This window comes from Phyllobates terribilis, unplaced genomic scaffold (assembly GCF_046119375.1).
Source record: "Phyllobates terribilis strain yellow unplaced genomic scaffold, ASM4611937v1 Scaffold_3__8_contigs__length_932513732, whole genome shotgun sequence".
NCBI lineage: Eukaryota > Metazoa > Chordata > Amphibia > Anura > Dendrobatidae > Phyllobates > Phyllobates terribilis.
Window position 1 is genome coordinate 318,765,121 of NW_027362763.1, and position 16,121 is coordinate 318,781,241.

Sequence of the window (16,121 nt, forward strand, 5' to 3'; positions counted from 1 at the left end):
GGGGGAGACTTGCGACACTTGGAGACCTGCAAAAGCCAGCAATTCCGGTATTGTTTGTATATTTTCCTTACAGCGTGCATTGTATGTGATAAAGTTATAGTTTTATAGTATGGGTCAGTATGTAACATTGATGGGGATTTACAGCAAGTCCCTGGGTTATGAACTACATAGATTTTGCAGGTTCGGTCATAAGTTGAAATTGTATGCAAGTTGAAACAGATACATGGTTAGAAATGGTAAAAAATAAATAAATAAATACCTCATCGCTGACTTTTGTTTATTTTTTTATGTAAATTAAACCATTTTTTTTATTGAGAAACTGGGATTTAGGGGTTATTGTTAAAAACAAGCCAATATTTGTCAGTCTCTGTAGGAGACTTTAACATGCAATCATATGGTCACAGTCATTGTACACAGCACTACCCTGTTAGGCCCAGCCTTTGGCGGGATCTGACTGTCTCTAATGTATGGCCGGTCAAGAGCCGTGAGCTGCTGTCACTATTGACTGCGACATGTGAGGGTTAACCTTCCTGGATCAGTGAGAATGTGTAATTCCTTGACTAATGCAGAAATTCTTTTGTAACCTTGGCCAGACCTGTGCCTTGCCACAATTCTGTCTCTGAGCTCCATGGGCAGTTCCTTTTGAGCTCATGATTCTCATTTGGTCTGACATGCACTGTGAGCTGTGAGGTCTTATATAGACAGGTGTGTGCCTTTCCAAATCAAGTCCTATCAGTTTAATTAAACACAGCTGGACTCCAATGAAGGAGAATAACCATCTCAAGGAGGATCACAAGGAAATGGACAGAATGTGACTTAAATATGAGTGTCTGAGCAAAGGGTCTGAATACTTATGACCATGTGATATTTCAGTTTTTCTTTTTTAATAAATTTGCAAAAATTTCAACATTTTTTTTTTGCAGTCAAGATGGGGTGCTGAGTGTACTTTAATGAGAAAAAAATGAACTTTTTAGAATTTACCAAATGGAAACAAAGAGTGAAAAATTTAAAGGGGTCTGAATACTTTCCATACCCATTGTATATTCGTCATAGCGCACAAAGTGACGTGCTGATGACAGATATATTCGTCAAATAGTGCTGGCTTTTGTCTACAGAAAAGAACCTACAGAAAGCTTGGTACATATTAGAAAACTGATTGTGTGCTCTACTTCTACCAATATTATATATTTTTTTCTTAAGACTTTTTTTTTATATTGTTCCCATCAGAACAATATTCTGCCTTACTTTTTATCACCCAAATCATGCCCGCTCTCTGCCTGTGTAATGTGCACTATCAATTTTGAGTGGATACAGGAAGCTCCAGAGAAATAAATGGTTGTCTTGTGGCGGTTGTTGCAAACTTGTCTGCTTCCTATAAATTATCTTTTCTTTTTCTGTAAAATACCATTTTCGTTAGCAGCTTTTGAACATTAAGTTTTCACAGCTCAATTAATCAAAGTTTCTTTTCAGCTGTTTATCTACTGCTGACTATAACTCTATGAATAGTGATGCGCAGAGTAAACCATTCTGGGGCAGACTGTCCCCATTAATGGCCTGTCTTGCTAATTTGTGTGTTATACTTGTGGCTATAAACTGGATGGACTGAAAAGTAAATGGACATAAATTGCACGATTCCACAAGTTTCACTACATAATTTTTACATGTTTATCTCATCCTCTTTAAACGCTCTCTGTATTGAGACAAGTAGCCAAACGTCAAAGTGGAAATCTACTGACAGCAATCCGATCTGTGATAAATTAGCATTGGAAGATCATTCTGGTGCTATGCTCATTCCTAAAATAAGAGGACGCCTATGTTTATACTTTAGATCATGTATTCTTTCTAAAATGATGATGCCATTTCATGGCTGCCACAGGCTCCAGATTCAATTAGGTTCTGGAAGCACAGAAGACTAGTGCACATATTAGGATTTATCCTGCCAAAATTTGTAAAGGGGCAATGCGAAGTGAGCAAACTTTCCCATCAAGTATTTGCGGAGAGCTAGGTGATAGCATTAGTACTGCACCACCCTGCTCGCATGGAATAGCAGTAGGGTGCTGCTCCCCGTTCACTGTTGGGAAGATAATTTCATAAGGTGGTGTAGTCCTAGCTGCGCCTATTCCTTTTTATTTTTTTATCAAAACAAAGTTAACGAAATAATCAGTTATTTACATGTACTATTGCTATGTATATGCTTAATACTGTACAAGGTTTTTGCTCATTTTGTTTTTATCTTGGGTTCTAGCTGCTAATATGTAGCGCTATATAGCAGATCACGTGGCACTCTACTGCCCTCTGTTGGTTTCAAGTATAATAGCTTTGCCTATATACTTGACTCGTAGCAAATGCTGAAACCTGCAAAGTTGTGGCTGTGGGCATATACAGTCCAATTTGAAAGTAATATCTTTTTACAATGTTGTTGTTGTTTTTTTTTTTTGTTTTTTTTTATAACCAGGATGAGTTCAGAAGATGGTTTTGTGCAAAAGTACGAATACGTTTGTGTCCAGGAACAGATCCCTTTCAAAGTCCTGAGTCCATAGCAAGCAAAGTGATCAATGGTCACACAGGCCACCTCCCTGAGAGTCCCTCCGAGCACAGTGAAGACCATCCAATGAACAATGCAGCAGTCCCACTAAACGAGGTGAAAATATATTCTAACGCTAGTTATGGAAACCTGTTAATGTGCGTCCTCCATAGTGCCTGAATGTATCTGGTGTTAGGTGCATTATATACAGTATATTGCATACATTTATATTGTAGCAAGATAGCATCTTCAAACAAAGTAAATAAATTCTTAGGCATAAATCTGCAGAATCATGAAAAATCTAATTTATGGAATGGATTTGCATTGTCTACACTTTTGTAAAATCATAGAACAGTTTATTTCTGTGTGGAGGTTTACAAACTTTGGTAAGGTTAGAGGGAATTCACATTCTGCAGTATTTCACACCCCCCTATCCCATCGTAGCAGGATAAATCCATGTTACATGCTGCGGTTTTCCCATTCTGCAGAATGTCAATTTTACTGGAAACATGGGGTAAAGATAGACGTTATGCAGATTCAGCCCATGGTCTAATGCTGAATATCAGACCTCAGAACTGCAGATATTCCTGTTGAGCCGTTGTTCTTAAGTGGAAAGAGGATTAGAGTACGGCCAAACACAATGGCCATGGCGGAGCATGTGGCTGGAAACCGCAGCACTGACGCGCGTCTGTGTTTTATTTATTTATTTATTTATTTTTTCAAATTGCTTGTAAAATAATTACTTGATTTGGCATGGGAATATCTGTTTCATTGTTCTATTACAATCGGGTGCTTGATTTTGTGGGTGAAATGGCGATTTTCCTGCAAATTAATTTGATTACTTGTTAAACACTAAAAACTGCCTTGAATGCTCCACAACTGATATGCTGAAGGAGTGCTTTGTGTCTACCTGGGGGAAGTGTAATGTCATGCAGCTGCTGGAATGGAAAATGTATACATGGTGCAATATGTAATGAGCCAAAAAGGTTACCACTATTTCACAAAAATCATGCTGTCACCAGCACTTAATCAGTACAAATTTCATCATGCAACCAGACAGTGATCCAAGGAATAATTTCCTATTGAGCTGAGGTTTCCTTCATTGGGCCCTTTGCTTTAAGAACTACTATGCGTCTGAAAACGACAGAGAATTGCAGTTGTGCCATATATCAATTCTTAAAGGGAATCTTTCAACAGGATTTCACAATTTCACACCACAAACTATTTATATAGTTAAAGACAAGTCCAGCAATACCTTTACATGGCCAGTCTGTTCCTTCATTACTAAAAAATCTGCAATTGGGTTGATATGTAAATGAGGATGTAGATCTGAAGCCTCTGTCACTCCAGCTCTATTATCTGCCTAGTACCTCCTCTTCCTGCTTGACTTATGGCTCTTTTTGCCTGAAGTAACACAGTATAGAGGCTGTCAGTCAAGCAGGAGGAGGTGGCACTGGGTGGGGAATAGAGCTGGAGTGCCAGAGGCTTCAGATTTACTAGCTCTACAGCCTCAATTCAAGCGTTGATTTCTCAGTAACGGGAATGGACCGGCCATGTAAAGGTATTCTTGGACTTTGAAAGAGCTACATGCACATATAGCTTGGGAAGTGACATGCCGTTGACAGATTCCCTTTAATAGGGGCACGATATTGCAGGCAGAACTTTATTTATAGTTAATTTGAATACCGCTGTGATTCACAGTAAATCACCATGTCTGTGTCCATTTCCCAATATGAAGGATCTTGATGAGGTCAGACTAACATGGCATTACTGTGTAGAAATGGCTGCAGCATTGCTAAACTTTGTTCTGTACAGAAACAGAAGCTCATTGTATTATCTGGCACTTATCCTGGGCACCAGGGTGCCAACCAGCATGGGAAAATACAACTTTAAATGCTGTTTGGCACATGTTCATACCTATACATCAGTAGTTTTCAGGGGAATAGCTTGCCTCCACTTGATTATCATTATAAGAGACCTTTCTAGTGTTAGCACGATCGTCATTTGTACTTTGCGTAATTATTAGATGTATGGGGGCTGCAGGATGTCGGCTTCTGACTGCTCCTAGTCCAGACTCTTGATTTACTTCTTACTTTATCTTCCACAGGTTCATTATTTTGTGCATCACAGTGTGACTTACTACTGGAATGATTTGCACCAAACATTCAACTACTTAACGTAAGTATTGTCTTTGTCAGTGGCGTATCAGGTCATTTCCTTCTGTGGGTTATTGCAGCCTCAGTGCACACAGTAACATTTTTGTCTTGTGTTATAAGGTCATTAATTACTGTATGGTCCTGAAGGGTTCCACTTGTTACAAGAGTCTCTTGATATTAAAGGGTTCTCCCCATCTCTGCAAATCACGGCTGAGATGGGGATATTTGCATCTATGTTCGGGCCACCCAGAGGCTCTGTGAGAAAAAGAGCCACATGTAACTGCATCGCTGTGTGCTTAAATCCCCTAAAAATGAATGGGAGTTACGCAAATGGCCTCTGGTGGTTGGGACCAGGCAGAAGATAATCCCTTCTTGGCCATAAAAGGCAGAGATTATAATAATCCATTAAGCTGATCCCATACTGGGACCCCCACTGATCAGCTGTGATCCATGGCGAAATTAAACACATGGTGCCCATTCACATCAGTGTCTGTGGAATACTAGATGGAACAGGTTCTCACTCACTCTTAGGCCACGTTCACACATTCAGCATTTGGTCAGTATTTTCCATGAGTATTTATAATCCAAAACCAGAAGTGGGTGAAAAATGCAGAAGTGGTGACGTGTTTCTATTATACTTTTCCTCTGATTCTTCCACTCCTGGTTTTGGCTTACACAAATACTGAGGTAAAATACTGACCGAATACTGAACGTGTGAATGTGCCCTTACACACACTCACTGTTGCTTGCCTTTGTGGCTCGCACGTGCGGACACACAGGGCTCGATTCATCAAAGCTTTTATGTCAGAATTCTGTTGTGAAAGCGGTACCCTCTATTTGCAGGATATGTACAATTTGGCCATTCGCTGGATTTGTGTGTATTTTTTCTGTTTTCTTCGTCTGTGTCTTGGTCTGCCCCCTGGTGACACTTATTTTGAGTATCCCAGCATGTACTGGGATTCTCAGACAGCGCCATAAAAAAGAAAGTGGAAAAAAAAAAGCAGTTAGTGTAGTTAGAAAAGCATAGGGAATTTTTCATTCAGGTATATTAGAAAATAGTTTAGATTATGGCATTAAATCGTTAAGGAACTAGAATGAAAATTAGTGTGGACTTCGGACCACCCGTTTAATGCTTGCCTAAGTGTTCGCTCACACAAGCAGATAATCGGATGAACAATACTATCATAACTCGCGACGAGCAAACGGTCAGACAAGTGTTTATACAGGATGAGAATTGTGAATTAAATGGTTGAATAGCGATCGTTACATCATTACATCGTGCACCATGATCGCAGACCGATCTGAAGAGTATTTGTGTTCAATATTCAAATCCCGTAAGTGATGCTATGTATTTCCATATATAAAGTATAGTACAAACATTTTCGTTTATGCTTGACACAAAAATATTTAATCAAATTGGCAATAAAATGTTCACTAATCAATTACCTGATTTTATAAGAGCGATGAATATTATTCCAATGCTCCAACTACTACTGACACGATCCTCCTGTCATTTGTTGGCGCAGGGGTGGGAAGTCTCCTTACACATTAGGCCTAATTTGCATTTATCCTGTGCTCTACGCTGAGCACTTTCATTGATTCTTCCGTCCAATTCCCTGAAGAATGGGATTGTGACACACAAGCGTGGTATCTCTGCTGTCTTTGTGAGAATTTTTAGTTTATTTTCATTTGTTAAATGGTGTGTTGGTTACTGCAGTCGCCACTGATTGTGTCTAGCAGTCACACACCGATAACACCGGAAGAGTGGTAGAGACCAGCAAGGGGCTGATGGGTGAGTTTGTGCTATTTATTTTCTTTTAACGCACACAGATACTCCTAAAACACAGGCAAGCGCTGGAAACCTTTTTAAAAACCTTTTTAAAGCTTTGCTGAAGTTTTTAATGTTGTAAACCTGGACTCTGCAGAACTTTCCATACCTTGTTCCTTTTTGTCCTATGGGCAGTCACCATGAAGCAATTGTAGTGATTTCTCATTTATGTATACTGTATTTAGGTCTTGTGCTTAGAAATCTGTGTTCTGTTACCTAACATTAGCCTTGACATTGATTTCCTTTCTCCATAGGGGTCTAGATGATAGGGTTTCGTGTGCTGCCATACACACTGAGCACAGCAAAGGATTAAGCAATGAACTCCACGATTATAGGTATGTCCTATTTGTGTGTGATACGGTAGCATGAACCATTCTGTATGTAGTCACTGCTGGCTCTGAATTCCAGGGCATGCTGTGTGCTATTTCATGTCCTGACTCTGTCACTTATTTGTTCCATGTTTTCTTGTGCATTTGTTTTACATTTTTACAACAAAACGTGATCTGTATAGAGCAAATGGTAAGATGATGCTTCTTCATTATCCGATCAGATTGTAGGCAGCTGATGCCTAGTGTTCTGCAATGTTTCATAGGTAGTCAAGCTACGATTAAACGGCTTCCCCAGGATCAGAATACTGATGGCCTATCTTAATAATAGACTATCAATATTAAATTGAGGGTGTCGGAGTCTTCTGTCCCACTCATCAGCTGATGATGAGGTCTCATGAGAGCTGCAGCCTCTTCTTTGTTTATGGTGCAGGGTACTACAGCGTTGTCCCATTCACTTAGGATAATCCGCACTCACACATGTGCCCGTTGCACCTTACACGACTGATCAGCAATCGGATCCCCTATCGTCTGATATTGATGGTTTAGCGTGCCATTCGTCAATATTCTAAACCTGGGAAATGGAAATTTGGAATGACAGATTTCTAGGAAATATCTGAAAGCCTATTGTCTCTGTGTATATCATTATACTGTCAAATTCTTCCTTTATCACAGATAACTGCTCAAACTACAAGGATGTTACTTTGTCGTGCACTTGATATCTCTTTGAACATACAGTACAGACCAAAAGTTTGGACACACCTTCTCATTTAAAGATTTTTCTGTATTTTCATGACTATGAAAATTGTCCATTCACACTGAAGGCATCAAAACTATGAATTAACACATGTGGAATTATATACTTAACAAAAAAGTGTGAAACAACTGAAAATATGTCTTATATTCTAGGTTCTTCAAAGTAGCCACCTTTTGCTTTGATGACTTCTTATATATATATGTACACATATATACACACACATGCACACACACGTGTAGATGGATGTAATAATATGACAGACACAGCATTGTGCTGGGTTATACAGCACAATCATTGGTGTTAGCATCGATAATAACTGATTGATGGATGTATGAGGAGACTGCTGCCACACATCAGAACGCCTTCTCCTCACTGGAGCCGCTCACTTGCTACACTTTCGGGTGTATCGAGCGGCAGCCAGAGGCATGCAGGACGCAGATGTCAGAGCACCCGCAGTTGATGTGATCATCCAGTGTCCGTGCGCAGGCAGGAATTGAAGCTTAAAGACATATATATATATATATATATATATATATATATATATCTATATATATCTATATCTAATATATATATAATATATTCTATAGATAGATATAGATATTGTATGTATATGTAGATATAGATCTTGTATTATACACATATATACATGAGTGTGTAGGAGGATGTTCGAATAGGACATTGGTGTGCCCACACTGACACTATGAGTTGGCCACCAGGATCATCCAGTGTCAGTGCACAGATAGGAGATGCAGTGTTTGCTCTTGGCCTTAGTCAAGTCAAAGTGAGGTGCTGGCTTTATCATGCAAGTAGGAGGGCGTGATAGTCACCAAGGCATAGGCCAAGCCAAGGGTGCACATTGATGCACACTCATTTGCATATCAAATAAAAGTATATTTTGTAGTTAACTATAAAGTTGAAGGTGTTGTTTGGCCTCAAGCCCCCGTCGCACTAAGCGAGATCGCTGCGGAGTCACAAGTTTTGTGACGCAACAGCGACCTCAGTAGCGATCTCGCTACGTTTGACACTTAGCAGCGACCAGGCCCCTGCTGTGAGATCGCTGGTCGTGTCGGAATGGTCTGGACATTTCTTTGATCGTTGAGGCCCCGCTGGGTAGCATGTATCGGTGTGGTTGACACCTTACCAACGACCTTGTTGATGACTCAGACACAGAAACACATAGGCGTGCATCGTTACACAGATCGTTACGGGTCGCCGCATCGTTGCTGCGTCGTTGGGAAGATCTGACTGTTTGACATCTCACCAGCGACCACATAGCGACGCAGCAACGATCCCTGACAGGTCGTATCGTTGTCGGGATCGCTGTAGCTTCGCTTAGTGTGACGGGGCCATCAGGCTACAAGTTTTCAGTCACTGTCATGTGACAGCCAGTATGCAATTTGCATATTTACGGCCACTTTCCGACTAGACTGTGTCCGGCTGCGCTCAATACACTTAGATTGAGCAAGGCTGTTCTCATCTAGTTGAGACGTAACTGAATGTATACAAATCACATACTTGCGGTCATACGCCAGTCACTCCCGGCACCATAGAATACTTACATAGGATTCACAAGTCTGCAGTCACATAGAGTGAGGGTATGTGCCCATGATGCAGAAATGAAGCATAAATTTCTGCAGCGTTTCTGCATGTTCTTGGCAGTAAAAACGCTTTCTGATTTTACACTCGTTTTTACATGCAGATTTGACTTGCGTTCTTCAAATGCATTGGGACCTCAAATCCGCATGCAGAAAACGCACAAATAATGGACCTGCTGCGGATTTTTCCGCTGCGGAAAATTCTGCAGCATGGGCACAGTACATGCAGATTTTCTTTGGGGATCATGGGGGGGCGGATTACCAAGCGTTTTGCAAGCGTTTACGCAGCGGAAATTCCGCAGCAAAAACGCTTGAAAAACGCATAGTGGGCAAACAGCCTAACTGCAGACAATCCCTTTAAGCTGTACTTGCCTAGTATGGCTTGAATAGGAGCTAGGTCCCCTATATAAATGTTTATGCAGTTTAAATGCAATTGTGGGGGTGGCAGACTCCCTTTAAACCTGTTGTAGAGGAAATTAAGACTAATGTAATTATCCTTGTGGAGTAATATCCCCCAGGATATGTTTATCATTGTCCAAAGTTAAGAGCAGCACAATGTTAGCAGGTGGGAGCAGATCCTCAAGAATGAGGACTTCAGGCCTGATTGATTGTATTGCATTTGTGCCTTTTTATTGTCTAGGTTTTGGTGTTTTTGCCTAGTTTCAATTTGGGCCTTATTCTTCTTTTAATTTGCGCCTTTTTTAAAGTCTGTTTTCTAAGCTCGCCTATTTTTGTTTGCCCTTGTGGGCAGAGTTGGCGTTTCCTGATTACTACGGCTAAGCCAGATCAATTGGGATAAGTCCCCCCTTTGTGTCAAATATCTGGTTTACATAAAAGAAGCCTTTATATTCAAGGTGGTGACGAGTGGAGTACATTTTTAACATGCGGAACTGTTGTCCTTTTTTTGTCTTGGAAACATACATACTTCTTTCTTCAGTTTAAGGCCTCATTCACACTTTTGTATCTGATATGTATTCTCCATTTTTAAGTCAAACTCAGGAGTGGAAAAAGAACACAAAGTATAATGGAGCCTCATTTGTATGTCTTTATTTTCGCCCACTGATCAAATACTAAAGGTGCTAATAAGGGGTTCAGACTGTCGGACTTCCTCCATAAGCATTTGATCACTGATTGATTGCAGCGAGTTTAGTGTAATGGTGACATGCGTGTTATGTAATACTGGAAAATGAATTGTAGTTGGCACTGACTTGTGCTGTTACCTTGACCTGAACGCACAAGATACAAAGTTACACTGATTACTTCTATTCAGTAATCCTATTTTCTTATCTGTCTGTCACTGCTGGCCTCTATATTGTCATCTCTTGTGACATATGCAAGTATTTATGGCATTTGCCTTTTTTCCAGGTCTGGACATAAATACCTAATTTTCTATATATTAATTTATCAGTGATGTATGTACTGATAACTGTATGGACCACACACAAGAAGTATGTGATATGAAAGTTGAAAACAAAAACTGCTTTTCTTTTCTTTAGTGCCTACTAGACACGTACAGGAGCACATATACACAATGGTGGGATGGGAAGTGTGCAGTATACTTGTTATAGCTCATGGGCCCTCACTTATAATGACTACTAGTTGTTTTAAGGTTTTGTTTTTGTTGCCTGTGCCATTCAAGTCATTAAGGTAACATTTAATTTATTGTGCTCTCTTTCAGAAAGTTATTTTATGGAATTAATGAAATTACTGTTAAAGTGCCTTCTCTTTTTAAGCTTCTAATAAAGGAGGTGAGTGTCGTCTTTGGTCGGTTGGAGATCTTCATTGTTTTTTCAGCTTCAGAATGCTTATGTTATATGCCAGTATGTGCGTCCTTGCTGGTTATGTGCACCAGCTTGCCACCAGGGGGCAGTCTATTGCTTGGTTTTACTTCTGTTTTATATATCTTCAGTTTAGAAAAGGATGTATGTATCTACAGTGTTTACAACACAAGAACAAAAGAAACATTAAGTAAAGCAATTTACAGTTAACACATGATGGTTTTCTAGTATGTAAATCAGAAGTGTATGGGTACTTAAATGGGTTGTCCACCCCTGAGGTCTGTGGTATTTGGGGCTACAAATCATTTTTGCTATTTGGTTTCATTAAAAAATTTTCACCGTTTGGCTCTTACAAGCATTTTCTTTTTTTGCACATTCAACTTTGATATGGTCTGCGGTCATAAATCAGCTGAGAGGAGCTCAGAAAAAGAGCGGTGGGAACTCCAACTCCCCATCAGACAGTTAGGACAAGCTCACAGGTGGATTCTCAGTTAACTCATTCTGCAGCCAGCAATACAGTGCAACACTGAGGTGGTAGAAATCAAATGGCAAACCGAATTTCTAATTGATCAAATTTCTAAAAATGATTTTTAGCCACAAACATTTGCATGATAGTATGGGGGAAAAATTGTCCCCAAAAAGTGGTCGTCCCTTCTAATAAGCATCAGTCACATGATCAAGAGGCCAGTTTTTTTTTTCTTTTATTTATTCCCAACGCACCTGAGCATTACTTTTTTTTTCCTTTTAAATTTGCCATATGGTTCCAAAGATTTTGACTTTTTTATTTGTGGCTAAATTTTTAGCTGTTTCAAGGGTGGTGCAGCTTACAGGACCCTCTGGGGTGGGGGTGGTCTTTACATTGCTCTGCATTGTTCCCATGTGAGGCCTCATATTAGCTGCTGCTTGACTTTCGAGTCAATTAAAGGTGGTTCTGGAATATTACAATAGCTTGTTTACTAAAAAAAATCTAACCTATCAAAATATGGGATTCAAACAGGACCCCTGTCAGGGTCATTGAGCGCCATGAGACACCATACTATAATACTAGTCATGAATGGAGAGCTTGGGTACAATGTGAACGTACCCGAAGATTATGCCTGGCGTCTGTAGTGGGGGCATGCATATCTCCTTCCACCTTGGGACATGACTCTGTAGAACATATAGCAGTATTGAGAGTTGCCACCTTGTCTAGCCTAATGGCTCATGCATCTGAATGTATACATATGGCTTCTGGATACAGTGCGCACAATCACACTGCAGTGTACACTGTATCACAGTTGCTTAGTTTTGAGTGACATTAGACCGATCACATTTTCCTTTTAGTAGTATTCATAATTCTGTTACTGAGCTTAATGTAATATACCCCATGGGGACTAGCCCATTAATGTAGTGACGCCATATTTGGCATCTATATGTTACAAATCCCATATATGGTCGCCCATTGGCCCTTCGGCGGTGGCCGCTTTTCATGGTCCTGTTGTCTTGTTGCATACAATGTGTAATGTGTTTATTGCGTTACTTTGATATTTCCTTATTTTGTATTTTTTTTCCCAGGTTCTCAATCCTTTTTACATTTTTCAACTATTCAGTGTTATTTTGTGGAGCACAGATGAATATTACTACTATGCATCTGCCATTGTGATAATGTCTGTAATATCCATTATCAGTTCTCTGTACACTATTAAAAAGGTGAGCGACTTCTTTACTAATTTGGGCTTCCATTCAAAAACACTACAGGCCCCGTCACACTTAGCGACGCTGCAACGATCCTGACAACAATACGACCTGTTAGGGATCGTTGCTGCGTCGCTATGTGGTCGCCGGTGAGCTGTCAAACAGGCAGGCTCACCAACGATCAGGGGAGCAGCGACATCGTGGAAAGAATCTTTCCACGATGTCCTGCTCCTGGTTACGAGCCTGCTGAAGCAGGAGCAGGCTGGTAACCATGATGAACATCAGGTTACTAGGGGCACACGCGCACCTAGTAACCCATTGTTTATCATGGTTACCACTCTGCTACGCTGAGCGGGAGGTTACCGCTCACTTTAGCAGGCTCGTAACCATGATAAACAGCGGGTTACTAAGTTCGTGTGTGCCCCTAGTAACCCGATGTTTATCATGGTTACCAGCCTGATCGCTGCTCCCGCTGGTCACACACAGCGATGTGTGCTGACGAACGGGAGGGCAACGACCAAAAATTGGTCCAGGACATTCTGCAGCTATCAGCGACCTCACAGCAGGGGCCTGATCGCTGCAAAGTGTCACACATAGCGACATCGCTGGTGAGGTCGCTGTTGCGTCACCAAAACCGTGACACAGCAGCGATCTCGCTATGTGAGACGGGGGCTTTAGGTTACGTTCCTTGTTGGTTTTCAGCTAAGTATTGTTTGTACAACTACTTTTATCCCATTGAATTGAGTTTAAGGAAGCATGTGACGACAGCCCGTATCTGTACAGCGTGTGTAGGATTCCTTACTATAAAGGTGCTGGGTATAGGATCACTTGGTGTCGGTCTGGAAGCCACACATCACTGTGCCCCTATGGAAAATCATCCTTTTCTTCGCCTCCAGAGGTCCAACCCTGTGTGTCTGCTGCTGCTTAGGTGATTGTGTACTGGCCTGAGCAGTCCCATCTATATCCCTGCAGCTAATCGCTGGCTTAACCCAGTGATCGGCTGCAGCGCTGTTAATAAATATGGTGTAAATCATAAGACAGCTTTTTGGCTCAATTTATGCCAGAATTCTGGCTCATTTAGCTTGATATTCCCCACTGTGGATATTTTCATGGGTAAATTGACAGGTGATGCAGTTTTTCAAATCTAAAGCATGTGAATTCTTAGAGAAATTCTGAATATAGTGTTTTCTGCTATCAAATCCAACGTGCAGTGAACTAAGACAGACCGGCCGCTGTTCATCCTTCATCAGAGCCGGCCTGTCTGTGCTGCAGTTTATCAACTATATACCCGAATACAGTGATTTAGGAAAGCCATTCTAATATGGTCGCCTATAACAGTATAACCATTTTTCTTTTGCAACTGGTGGAGTGGTTTAATTTTCTCTGTAGCACTGCTTCTACCTACATGGTCCTAAACACCAGTTCACACTTCCCATTGTTATGTAGAATAAAAGAATGGAAACAGCAGACACGCAAAGTTTATGATTCTAAAAGCACTGAAATAAAATGCACTAAAACTGCAAAGTGTGCACTGGACCTTGCATGTGGCATTTATGAAGAAACTGCTTAGTATCTGCTAATGCCAACTTATAAGTGATTTTTCTTCTTTTTCTAGCAATATATAATGTTACATGACATGGTTGCAGCTCATAGTATTGTCAGAGTGACAGTGTGTCATGCAAACAAAGGTACGTCATTTACCAAGATTTCTTTCAGTTGTATAACGCCGGATCTGTATGCGATGGCAATATTTTGTTTTCAGCGTTTGGTGTCGTTAACTCCTTTTTGCATTGGATGAGGTGTGCGCCTGTAATTTGGCATCTTTTCTTAGAATTCTCTGTTGTCCTTTTCCTGGAAATGTATGAATAAATTCACAGCTGATTATATCGCTTGTAAAGCTTGTCCTGACACGGTCTCACTTTGTCAGCACTAATTGGGCAGTGTGGGAGAGTTTCTGAACATACCGTATGGAAAAGAGAAATGGGAGAACCCTGTCCTCAATTTGTCTACATTTTTTCAGAAAGAAAAATTACATTAAATAGAAATCTAATTGGAGATGCCAGAGTCATTTCATATGGCGCAAAGTATTCATTAAAGCAGTATTAGAAGAGCTGATGATTGTTTGTTTGTGGGGGGTTTTTTGTCTTGCAAAACTATAGTATACAGTCGTGGCCAAAAGTATTGAGAATGAGGCAAATAGTAATTTTTCAAAAGTTTACTGCTTCATTTTTTGTAATGGCAATTTGCATATACTCCTGAATGTCAGAGTGATCAGCTTAACAGCAATTACTGTACTTGCAAAGTCAATATTTGCCCAGAAAATGAACTTTAACCCCCAAAACACATTTCAACATCATTGCAGTCCTGCCTTAAAAGGAGCAGCTAACATCGTTTTAGTGATTGATCCATTAACACAGGTGTGGGTGTTGATGAGGACAGGGCTGGCGATCAGTCATGATTAAGTAAGAATGACATCACTGGACACTTTAAAAGGAGGCTGGTTCTTGGTATCATTGTTTCTCTTCAGTTAACCATGGTTATCTCTAAAGAAACACGTGCAGCCATCATTGCACTGCTCAAAAATGGCCTAACAGGGAAGAGTATCGCAGCTACAAAGAATGCACCTCAGTCAACAATCTATCGCATCATCAAGAACTTCAAGGAGAGAGCTTCCATTGTTGTCAAAAAGGCTCCAGGGCGCCCAAGAAAGACCAGCAAGCATCAGGACCGTATCTTAAAACTGTTTCAGCTGCGGGATCCGACTACCAGCAGTGCCGAGCTTGCTCAGGAATTGCAGCAGGCTGGTGTGAGTGCTTCTGCACGCACTGTGAGGCGGAGACTCTTTGAGCAAGGGCTGGTTTCAAGGAGGGCAGCAAAGAAGCCACTTCTCTCCAGAAAAAACATCAAGGACCGACTAATATTCTGCAAAAGGTACAGGGAGTGGACTGCTGAGGACTGGGGCAAAGTCATTTTCTCTGATGAATCCCCTATTCGATTGTTTGGGACATCTGGAAAACAGCTTATTCGGAGAAGAAGAGGTGAGCGCTACCACCAGTCTTGTCTCATGCCAACTGTAAAGCATCCTGAAACCATTCATGTGTGGGGTTGCTTCTCATCCAAGGGAATCGGCTCACTCACAGTCTTGCCTAAAAACACAGCCATGAATAAAGAATGGTACCAGAATGTCCTCCAAGAGCAACTTCTCCCAACCGTCCAAGAGCAGTTTGGCGCCTAACAATGCCTTTTCCAGCATGATGGAGCACCTTGCCATAAAGCAAAGGTGATAACTAAATGGCTCATGGAACAAAACATAGAGATTTTGGGTCCATGGCCTGGAAACTCCCCAGATCTTAATCCCATTGAGAACTTGTGGTCAATCATCAAGAGACGGGTGGACAAACAAAAACCAACAAATTCTGGCAAAATGCAAGCATTGATTATGCAAGAATTGGCTGCTATCAGTCAGGATTTGGTCCAAAAGTT

General features: G+C 40.8%; 1 protein-coding gene across 2 annotated transcripts in view; it reads left to right on the top strand.

Moving 5' to 3' along the window:
* The window catches only part of ATP13A3 (ATPase 13A3), a 117,409-nt gene that overhangs the window by 40,660 nt on the left and 60,628 nt on the right, over positions 1–16,121 (top strand). For both annotated transcript variants that reach the window (XM_073675053.1, XM_073675054.1), the window contains exons 4-9: positions 2,456–2,641; positions 4,632–4,702; positions 6,763–6,843; positions 10,865–10,934; positions 12,519–12,653; positions 14,254–14,326. In XM_073675053.1, coding sequence (XP_073531154.1) covers positions 2,456–2,641; positions 4,632–4,702; positions 6,763–6,843; positions 10,865–10,934; positions 12,519–12,653; positions 14,254–14,326 — 616 coding nt within the window. The remainder of the gene's footprint in view (positions 1–2,455; positions 2,642–4,631; positions 4,703–6,762; positions 6,844–10,864; positions 10,935–12,518; positions 12,654–14,253; positions 14,327–16,121) is intronic.